Genomic DNA, 11,969 nt, shown 5'->3' on the forward strand with positions numbered 1-11,969 from the left:
TTCCTTTTGCTTTTTTATAATTCACTCACTCTTATAGCATCTGTTCTGAATCAGGCTATTTTCCCATTGCTTTAAAAACCAGGTCAGGGTTAATCTCCTGTACCATGTTTGCTTTCCAGGCATTAGTCATGAAACTGCTGATGAAAAGGTGATTTTTGGCATTGAATTTAATTCAACTTTTCTGGAATGTATTCCTAAGTCCCAGCAAGCCTCTATTAGGTGGTATATTCAACGCTCTGGAGAAGAGCATCGAGAAGAGGTAAGTTATAGTCATCAAGGCAAGTTTCCTCTATAGAGAATTCAGCTGAGCATTGAAAGGCAGGAGTTACTGGAATTAGCCAATGTTTTGCTTTTCCTTGCCTCACCTCAGGTATCACATAGCATTCTGGTATCACCATTTGGGGCATGCAGTGGGGAAGAGAAAAGCCATTTGCACTGGATAATAAGCAGATCTAGATACTTATTTTGACTTACATGCTCATTCTATGAAAGAAAGAAAAGAAGTAAAAGAGAGAAAGAAAGGAAAAGAAAGAGGGAAAGAAAACAAAAAAAGAGTAATTAGGCTTTTTGCAGAGGTAAAAAGCAACCCTGAATGTACTAAAAATAAATAAATCCTTTTTGTTCAGTAATTAGCTCAACTACTTCCACAGGTAAAACTATGTGCAAAGCTCTCTGCTTTAATTAAATCTCTATTCCATTTAGTGTCTGTCTGCTTTCTCTTATCGTGTTAAGCACTGCAGCTAAGAATTTCCTTGTATGGATTGCTGTCTCCCCTGAGAAGGGATAGGTTGTGCAGTTAAGAGCTTTTGTTTTTGTTTTTGTTTTTTTTTTCTTGTTAGTTGAGTGTGAGAATGTTTCTGGAATGGTATTCTGTGCTGAAGCAGAGATGTGAAGTTAAAAATATGAACCTTCCACCCAAAGTAGAAAGCAATGAGATTTGTGATGGCCCTTAACTCCCACAAGAGGCAGTTTTGTGGTCCTCACTTGTGGAGAAGCCCTGGAAAAACCTCCAAGTCCCTCCTTGGATCTTTGAACAATGTCCTACAGATTCTTTTCTGAGCTAATGACAAAGGGGTCCTATTACTTGTCCAAAAGGTCAACAGACTGGGACTGGTCTGGACTGGGTTTGAGTGAATTTCAAACCTCAGGAGTCCTCACAGCCTTTCTCATACATGAATGGTTTTGTGACCGAGGCCAAATACTGCTGTGATTGCAACCATGGAAACAGAGAAGGAGATGGGAAAAGAACTGCCCTTTCAAATGAGCTCCTCTCAGGTATCAGACATGCTTTTTCTGTTAAATGTGCATCTGAGACAAAATTAGTTTAAATGAGGGGAACTATCACACACACAACCAGTCTTCCACTCTTTGTGATAACTTGTCCTGTGATGTTTTCTGAGTGTAGAAAGCTGGGGACATGCAAGCAAGGGCAGGTTCTCATGGGAGCATCCCCTCTGGGTGACTTGATGCCATTTTCCGTCGCATGGAAGGAGGTCTCTAGAGAGGAGGCCACCTCAAAGTGAAGACTCCAATGCAGCCCAGGTTGCAAGTGTGGGGATATAAGGCATGTCTGATTTGCCTCCATGTGAGACACAAAACACAAGGCTCTATGTTGACTATGATGCAGCAGTGCTTTCAATTTACACCCTTTCTATTACTCGTGCTTTGGATTGGCAAGGATTCTTTACTGGGAGTAAACATCTCATTAATTTACAGACACATGCCTCCCACTAAATGCACTGAATATCAAAGGAAGGAGATTACTGGTTTGAAATGCCATTTCTAACCTCCATTATTCTCCACACTTGGAAAGAAATTGTGGTCTTTTGATCAGCAGGCCAACCACACTCAGCCACAGATGGTTGAAGTGAAAACCCAGCTAGAAGTGTATCAGCTTTTAAAGACCTATGGGCATTCATGGTTTGTGCTTTAATTGATTTACCTTTAAGTGTTTTGTACAGAAGACTCAGTGCTCTACTTCCCTAAGGCAGACATTTGCAAATGAAATTACATATTTGATCAGAGAAATGAGTAAAGCATTTGCTTAATTCTAACCATGTGCTGAAGACTCATTTTTAAATGCACTTAAGGAGGTACTTCATATATATGTATATATTAATAAGAACAGTAACTTATGTTGATTTGTGGAGATAATGTCAAGTTTTTGAAGTAATTTATTGCATCTATAATGCATCCTCAGAGCTACAAACTTTGCTTGAAAAAGTCTCTGTGAAGAATGTAATATTTCTATATCACAAGAAGTATTTTCAAGATGTGAAAGTAAAAAATAAAAATCAGTTGATTTTCTCCTAAATCACAGGGTCAGATATGCACCTGAAAGTCAGGAAGCTGAGTTCTTGTTATCTTTATCTTTTGTGTGACTGTAGAGCAAACTTCAGGTCAAAATGACTTTTGAACAAAGTTGTAGCAGGCTATGAACCTGTATAACATAGCTTACTTTGAGGCCATATCATGTTTTTCCACTATTCCTACTTCTAAAATGTTTGTTGTGGCAGTGATTGTACCCCCACGTCCCATATTTCTCCAAAAACTGCTAAGTCAGATCGTGAAATTCCAATGTTGCAGAAGTGCCCAGCCTGCCAAGGAGGTGACCTAGAGAGGGAGTATGGGAATGTGTGCATATGTGTGATGGCATTTGGTTCTCCAGCAAGCACACAGCATACATCTTTGCACATTAGCAGCCTTCCACAGCAATGTTTACTGGGTTTGCTCAGTGTAAACAGTCTGACATCTGTTTGTATGAGAAAAGTAAAGCTTTGCTAAAAGGCTAGATTAACCTTTGAGGCAAATTTAGAAGAAAATTTGAAGAAGAAATCTGCAGACAGATTTTCTACATTATAAATGCTAACAGTAGGCAAATAGCTTCTTACCACATATTGTCCCTAAAGCCATAGCAGTGTTTCTGTGATCAAGCTTTGATAAAATAAAAGTTGGAGCACATGTTCCGGAACTCCTTGGAGTGGTTTTGTTAGTTTATTTATTTATTTCTTTTTGGCAGTCTTTGAAGACTACAGTTTGCATAAATGCATAAGTACACATTGACAATTACAGGATCAGATCATTTAAAGACAGTATACAGCTATTACTTTTGCTTTAATTTTTGCCAGAGAATTCCTATTCTTATTTTCTAGTGTTTAGTTCCAGTCTACCAAGAACTAAAACTATTCCTGAGCAAACTTATCTTGTACACTTCAAATCATCACGTTGAGAGGTTTCATTTTTAGAAGATAAAGAAAAGATAGTTGTTTATTTATTTTAAGTAAAGCTATTCATATGTGAATGTAATGTTTGCAAATGCAGATACCTGAAGTTGAATTCTAATTTCAGAGATGGCTGTCTAAATAAAAGACCTAATCTATAGAAATGCTAAGAAATCTCCTGTTGGAAGCTGTAAGAGCATTTGCAGGTTAAAATGTTAAACCCTCTTTAATTTGGGCATCTTTAAATTGAGATTTTCAGTTTTTCTAATTTGAAATCTATCTTATCAGTGGAAATGATCTCACTGGTATTAGAACTTAATTTGGGAACTTCCTGGAAAATTCAAAGATAGGCACAGTAATTTACTTTCTTTACAAAGTACTTCAGTTTGACTGAAATAACATAAGTGACAGCACCAGGGTAGTCACATTTAATGTGTAGCTTGATCTTTGCTCAGCCAATGCCTCGCCATAACTTTTCCCATTACCATTATATTTTCTGCTCTCCATCCCTTCCTGCAGCAGATTTCTCAAATAACACTGTGCATTATTTCAGTGCGTGCCTTAGCGGTGTAACTTATTGTGATGACGATACCATGCTTTGCAAATGACTCAGTGCACCTGGAACTTAGGTTACGGACTTTTAGTTCCAGGGCTGTAACTGCAATGTCTCAGCAAGTCTTTAAGCCTTACTTTGCAAATAGACAGCTACGCACTACCCCTGACATGTACTACAGCTTCCTGAGGGAAAAGGGCAAAATCCAGACTAGATGGGAAGCACTGGGCCCAGCAGGATGTCTCTGACATTTCACCCTGTGGGTCATGGTTCAGAGTGTGACTTCCAGGCACAGCAACCTGTGGGGAGGGACAGGATCTCCTGTGGTATAGGAGCTGTCACCAGGTCATTTTGCTGCCAGTGGGAGTACATTTCCCTGTAGTTTGGGGCTGTTTTAAGGTCAGGAGTCAAATATCTAGTGCTTTTGTGTTTAGTGCTGCTCACGCAATTGATCATGTTTGTTCCTGTGCTTGCAAACTTAGTCAATGAGATGAAGGAGAGCGTTTTGGCAACTGGAGTTCATAAAAAAAAAACAAAAAAACAACAGTGGGAATGTCATTTCTCCATAATGTCTTAAAGTGCTGTAGCTTCCTGAAGCATAAACTCTGATATTTATTTATTTTTCCTGGAATTCCTATGTATTAGGTATATAATAGGTGTCAGGACTGGGAAAAAAAAAAAAAAAAAAAGTGCATGACTCCCTGCAAAGCTATTAGTTTTGGTGCCCTGTGGCTCTGGAAACTATTAGACCTCCTGCTTTAGGCTGGCCTCTACTCCAAGCGTCCTGGGGCTCCAGCCCTGCCAAGCTGCCATTCTTCCACGCAGGGGACAGAGCAAACCATATGGTCTGAAGTGATGGAATAGACATGGATCGCTTTTAGCTCTCTCTTTCCTCCTCTTTTTGTAATTAGGGATGAAAATAAATTCATGAAAAGGCAGAAAAAACTTCCAGCTTCTTCAGCAGTTCTTACTCTTTCTTGTACCCCTATCCCATTACCTGGGCAGTGTTTTTCCAGACAGACCCAGCTTAAAAACCATCAGATGTTTAGGTAGGTACATGAGTGTGACTCCACCCTTGGACAAGACATCTAGTGAGGCACAAGAGTGTGACTCGGCTACCCATTGAAGAAATATTTCCATTCCACATTTTAGCCAGACTGAGCTATTTTTGCAGGTTACTCAGGATCTGTGTCCTGTTCAGTTGACCTTAGTGGGCGTACATTGTTGAATGAGACATAAGTTTCCATATCTTTGTGTGGCTGGGGATTTTTGCATCATGATGATTGTGAGTTTCATGGTGACAAACATGTGCTCAGCAGCATCTCGTAGTAAAAGTCCATAGATTCATTGGCAGCCTTAAAGCCTAGAAGTCAAACAGTAGCTGAGTAAGAAAAGAACAGGCAACAGGATGTGAGTTACCAATAGTACCCTTTGTCAGAGGAATAAAGTTCGGTGTTTGTGCAGCAAATGCATATTTAGGCCTTCGGTTGATAAGAACAAATCAAGAGAGAGAGAAAATACATTTATCCTGTAGCCTAGGGATTAATTATAACTCTCAAGCTTTCTCTATTTTATTTTATTTTATTATGACTCATTCACTTCACTTTTTTTTTTTTTTTTTTTAATACCTTGAAATTCTTAAGTAAACTAATATTTTTGACAATTTCCTAAGGGGGTAAAAAAATATGTTACTCTGAACTTCTATATAAAGTGATATTACTGCTTTGATTTGAAGATACTGAGGAATAAGAGTTTAAAAATTAGTCTTAGAATGAGAAGTTAACATCACCTTGAGAGTAATAGAACTCATATTTCCACCTTGTCATTGCACCAACACCCTCATCGTTTTTCCTGTGGCTTCTAAATAAATAAAAGAGATGTTTAGAAAAAAAAATAAATAAATAAAAGAGAGAGAGAGAGAGAGAAATTAACAGCTGTGTTGAAATTACATGATTAGTTTACCAGGAAAAGAGAAAAAAAAACGTTACATGAAATAAAGATTCCAGCAAAAAACAGCGATTGTTATTTCCAGTCAAATGGTGAGGATGAGGAAGACAAAAACAAAGTAAAATGTGAATTCTCAGCAAATGTTCCTTACTTTCCTTTCTCCTCCTCTCAATTAGTTCAGGGATTGCTGTTAACCCTTGATTAGGCCAGCTTTACCTCAAACATTTTTTTACATGGTGATTAATGAGGGAAGGCAGGCTTTGAAGCCACTTTCTTCTCCCAGACAGGTGCAGTGTTTTAACTGTGAAGGAGTTGACATGTGAATTATTTGTAAAGAGGGAGCTATCTAAACACATCATTAGCAAAGGACAAAAGGCATTGACCTAAACTGGTGCCACAGCACTTTCAAATACTTGGTTGTTTTCCAACTTACTGATTGTTTAAGGATTTGCCATCATTATTGGCTATGCCTGTTTTTCCTCTATTGTTAAATCAGGTTGTGAAAATTGAGTATCTGATTTACATGGAAATATTTTTCCTTTTTCAAATATTGCCAATATATATATAGCATGTGCTATACTTTTAGTTTGGTTTTAAGAAAACTGTTTATCGTATACAATTTACCATTAAAAAACAGTTTAAAAACTGCTAAGAAAATCTACTAAGAAAAGGAAATTAATAGCAATCAATTGCTTCATTTTTGTGGTTTACAACTGGTTCCCTATTGAACAAAACTATTTATCTCCTGTTTAATTTTTATTATATGCTCAAATTTAAGCATGTCATCAAGCTTTTATGAACAAAGCCTTTGTGCTTCTGAATTGTTAAACCCTTCTTATAAATATTTAAGGAGAGCTATTGATTATAACATGTATGGGGGGAAAAATGAATCTAGAGTTGACCAAAATAAAATGATGTATTTTATCTAACTAGTTTTTTACCCTTCTCAAAATTTAATAAATTATGTTTTACATCTATAGCTCAGAAACCAAAGAGCACATTAAGCATTCAAGCAAAAGGTTAAAGATCTACTACCAAGTAATGAAATGCCAGGTGTTTATGAAACTCCAGAGCCCTGTGGGGGAGAAAGTAGAGAGGAAAGACAGGAAGAGTTCTGAACCTATAAGTAAAACAAAATAAACAAGATACCAAAAAGAGAAGTGAGAGGGAAAACAATTATAAAGTGTTGCTCAATACGTGTGAATTCAGAGTCCTAATTTCATCCTACCAGGGGATAAGAAAGGAATGAACAATGAAGGACCAGAGAAGGTGACAGTCACCATAAATCAATATCCAAGGTTAACATAGGACACTGTGTAAGAATGCTGTTCATTAAAAACAGGATTCCTGATGGGCTGGGATTAAGGGACACAACCAATTCAGACTCTCTTAGCTTTCTCTGCAGTACCCCAATGCAGAGGGGGACAACTCCGTCAGTTAACACGTTTATAACTTGAAAGGGATGGCTGCTACACAAATGGTAAACAATCACGAGTAGTAAGGTGCTGGACTTGGGGGTCTAGTCATGTTTTCAAGTCTAGGTCTACCATTATTCTGCCTTCCTTTCACTTCAAATAGGCGAAGCTCTATCAAGGGCTCTTTGGCCTGGCGCCCAGCCAGCCAAAAGAGCCAGCTGGAGCACTTCCAAGTGTAGGAGGTGCACAGCTGTCAAGGCACTCTAGACTACAATACTGGCAGAGCCAGGACAGGCAGATGCTACTGCTGCAATTGCATTGAGCCCTGAGCTCAAAGAGATCTGTCCTGTTTTCACTCAGGCAGTGTGGGAAGGAGTTCTTTGGATAAAGCTTTATGAAACATAAATGTCTTCCAATTATCTTCACTTTTCCACCTTTTTCTTTAAATTCCTCAAGTTGAGATCTGTAGGATTTTCCACTGTTAAGAAGCCTGGGGAAAAAAAAGTGGGGCTTCCTTTCATATTTCAACATCCAATCCAATCAGTTCCTCCCGGCTGCTGCTTCTACTTCTCATTCTGGAGTACAGCACCACAAAGACACCTTCCCTAGACATATTTCTGCCTACAGCTACTTATCCTTAGGGTCATTTATGCCTTTTATGCTCCTGCTTTTACTATAACTGTCAGGAGAGTACATTTACTTGGGATGAATGTCACAATCTGATAAAATTGAAGTCTTTGGTCTATACTGTAGCTTCTCTGGGTAGAAAAGTGTTCTATTCTTGTCTCCCTACTATCTTCTATGTCTGCTCATCTGTCTTGACCATGATTTCTCTGCTTGAATCTCAGTGTAGTAAATAAAAAATGGCTTGTGCTCATTTAGCACCTGTTGTCAGAAAATAATCTGTTTTCTACGAATATGCAGAAATTAGAATGATTCCACCCTACTGGTGCCACTAGATATCATTATATCCAGTTTACAAACAAAGGATCTAAAGCTCACAGTAGACCCAACACTATCAGCTGGTGGCACGGGCCAAACAATACTTGGCCACAGAAGCAGGCAATGAGAATTTTGTTCTGATACCGGCTTTCATAGTGTTTGATTTCTTCTCTCTGATGCAGTCAGATCAATGTTGCTGCACAGGCCTATATCTGCCTTCCTACCTAACATATCTACCTCCTACCTACTACCTACCTAACTAAACTAAAGGTTACTGAAGACAGTTGTAGCTGATGCAGGCTTGCAAGGAAAATTCTTACTGTGTGGATGTCTCATTTAGATACATGTGCATTACTTTTTCTGCCTATCTTGAAATGGTCTCTTAAAGTCTTTAATTCTTCCAGAGTTCTTATAATAGAATATTAGAAAATAGAAAAGCAAAAAGCCCTGGGAGGTCATCTCAGCCTTCTCTTTGCTCTGAGAGACCCTGTTATGAAAAAGTACCACTGAGTTAGAATCATAACAGATGGAGAATCGTATGTATAAATACATTTTTTTCCCGTGGAGTAGAGAAGAGAATCATGTGCAGATTTTTTACATAAAGAAACACTGTGTAGCTTACCCACTGTGAATAAATCTAATTTAGTCATCTTTATGCCTCCATGATCTTCATCCTCTGAAGTTTGCTGGAGGGTCAGATGTGCACTCTGGGAAATTTTCCAGATCCTGTGTTGGTTCTCTCAGCCCCCACTCTGCTTTTTAAATCCAGTACTCAGCCTTATGGAGTTTTTTACATTACAACAATAGCATTGGCAGTGCTGAGGCTGTGCCCAGGGCTCTGGTTATGCTGCAGGCTGAGTAAGTGGCACCTTTGGTGTGGTTGTGGGCTGCAGCCTCTGTGCGGCAGCAGCACATCGAGTGGTGAAAGCTCTGGTGGAACACAATCGTTTTCAAAGGTGTTGGACACTGGGAGTTAGTTAGAGCTCTGCTTTCAGCCTCTACCTCTGATATTAATCTTCATGTGATCTTTGGCAAAGCACTTATCTTCTGTGTTCCCCAGCTGCAAAAATACTTTCGTGCCCAGTGCCCCATCCTGTTTTTCATGTTATTTATTTTATTTCACTACTTTAGCCTAGTTCAGAGTTAGGTTATTTTGGAAATCATTCTCAGATCACAGATATGTCACTTAACTTACAGTGTTGTTATTACTGTGAGGTGCACTTTATTTTGTAACATGTCATACTGTCTTATGTTTTTGGAAATACTTGCATTTGTCAATGAATCTGCAGGTCCACACTGACAGACTTCAGCTCTCACATACAGTCTTCCGCCCCCCCTCCCCGACCCCCCCCCTTTAAGTTCTTCTTCATGGATCTTAACATCAAAACGATGAAAGAATTGCACTGGGTTGCCGTCATCTAAACTATCTGGGAACTTTTAATCACATCTCAGTGAGACAAAGACAGGATTGACTGAGTTTTATAAATCCCAGCTGATGAAGATAAAAATCATAGAATCAGAGATTTGGACTCACAGAATCATTTAAATGACCTTTAAAGGTCATCAAATCCAACTCCCTTGCAATGAACAGGGACATCTACAACTCAACTGAGTTGATCAGAAAATCAGATTATTTCACTTTAAAAATCAGCAATGGTAGTTATTTTCAGTGCAATGGCATCTCAGATTATTCCAGGTATACAAGCACTCTCCTATACTGGGACGTACCTGCTCTCCTTCATGGAGAATACAGCCTATCTATTGCATCCTGGTGTGATGAGTGCTGCTGTCTGTCCTTTCAGCTGTATAGCATTTATCTTTTAATATTGCATGCTGAAATGTCACTGATGCAGGTGAGACAGTAAGTAGCATGAACTCAGAAATTGAAGTATCTCGTGGTGGGATGGGTGTGCTGTGTACCAGCCCTACCTTGCCTCCACTTTGGTATTGCACTGATATGTGTTCTGTGTTTGCTGATGAAATTAACTTATCATACTTTCTTCTGTCCAACCCCACAGCTGAAGGCAGATGAAAGGATCATCAAAACAGAGCATGGGCTGCTGATTCGCAGCTTGCAAAGAAGGGATGCAGGAGCCTATTTCTGCAAAGCCCAGGAACACACCTTCATCCACACCATTGTGAAGCTGAATTTAAATGTAATTGAGAATGGGCAAATGGAAAGCACCCAGAAAACTGAGGATGAGGAGAGTCGGGTGAGGGATTTGCTGACAGAGTCCAGGCTGAGGTACAAGGACTATATCCAGCTCGTCAGCAGCCCCAGCTTTAGCCTGGATGAGTACTGTGAACAGATGTGGCATCGGGAGAAACGACGACAGCGAAACAAAGGTGGTGCCAAATGGAAGCATGTGCAGGAGATGAAAAAAAAGCGAAACCGAAGGCATCATGAGCCAGCCAGGCCACCATCCACATAGTTTGCAAACACTATTTAAAGAAAGAACACTTCCCATGAAAAAAAAAAAAAAAAAGAAAAAAAAAATACTGTGTTTGGTTTTGTGCATCTTGCCTATGAATTAGTACTGCTTCTTATTGAAATCAGATAACTTATCATTGCTATTAATCTGTACGTGACTGTACAATGGGGTTTGATACCTTATTAGAGTACCACTCACCAGGCAGTAATTCCAAATGCGTTCATTAAAAAGAAAAAATGTACACTTTTAGCTAATTTCTGAATAGCCTGAGGCTACTTGAGATGTGTTCTCTATTTTCTGCATAATTTTCACATAGGATTTAGTATCCACATTCCCATGTTAATATCTGCTGCCATGTTCCACCCCAGACATGGCTCTATTTCAGGAGAGGGCAGATGTATTCATAGTTCTTTGGCATCTTTCTTAATAAGAAGCATGGTAGAAATGTGTGACAGATCTGCAAAATACCCTCTAATTTGCCCATTGGGCACATGGGTGGGGTTTGCTAGCAGAGAAAGGCTCAGAAAAAAAAATCAAATTAAGTATTGGCTTAGGGACAACATTGATTTTTCCCATTGAAAATAAATAAATGAAAAAATTAAAAAAAAATAAAAAAATTAATGAAAGTGTAATCATAGTTTAAGAGAGGGAAATTATCAAGCCTTATTCATTTGAGTTTGATAGCCATCAGTTTGCAGTCCATCTGCTGAAATGAAATGTTGACTCTAATTGAAACTGCCATTGAGATGCTTGGGAGTAAATTTCTTAAGTGATGTGTGGGAGGTATGTGCACAAATCCTGTTTAGCAAATAATAGGATTCCTGTCTGTACCTCTCTCATCTCTCTAAATGTTTTTCACTGGCTGTTCCTCTGGCCCTTTGCTAGCCTCATTTTATGCAAAGGAAAAGAAAAATAAAAGACAACACGAATGCTAAAAGAAAAGACGATGAGGGAAGATATTTAGTAGCTGAGACCAGTGCTCTTGACACAGAGCTGACATTCCTCAGATATGCGTATTCTTTGGGATTTTCTCCCAGAGGTCTTATGTATTTTTAGGTTGAAAATTTGCCTTGTTGGAATTGATGCTTTTATTATAAATAAATAAAACAAGAGATGTCCATGTGTAAATAAAACTTGTAAGTTAGAAATGTGCTATGTACTATGATTCCATTTGTAAAGTGTTCCACGTGCCTCAGTTGGCATTTTGGTTGTAACAGTGTAAATCTTTTCATATCATAAACAAGAAACCTTGTCCTTATTCTTGTCTATTTGACATAATCACAGTTTCACTGAATTTATTCCTGATATGCAGCAACAAACACAAGCACAAAATCAGGCCTACTGTCTCTTCTCATAAGACACAGCCCCCTCCCTCCTCTTCCAGCTAACCCCCTCCATTTTGCCTTTCATGTCTTTTTGAGTGTGAAATGACAAATTAACCACTTCTTCACATGCAAGA

General features: G+C 38.8%; 1 protein-coding gene across 1 annotated transcript in view; it reads left to right on the forward strand.

Annotated features, from left to right (window-relative positions):
• Positions 1-11,768, forward strand: part of SEMA3D (semaphorin 3D) — a 137,908-nt gene extending 126,140 nt beyond the window's left edge. The window contains 2 exon segments of the mRNA XM_015875912.2: positions 120-259; positions 10,097-11,768. Coding sequence (XP_015731398.1) covers positions 120-259; positions 10,097-10,510 — 554 coding nt within the window. The 3' untranslated portion in view covers positions 10,511-11,768.
• The last annotated feature ends 201 nt before the right edge of the window (positions 11,769-11,969 follow it).

This window comes from Coturnix japonica, chromosome 1 (genome assembly GCF_001577835.2).
Source record: "Coturnix japonica isolate 7356 chromosome 1, Coturnix japonica 2.1, whole genome shotgun sequence".
Taxonomy (NCBI): domain Eukaryota; kingdom Metazoa; phylum Chordata; class Aves; order Galliformes; family Phasianidae; genus Coturnix; species Coturnix japonica.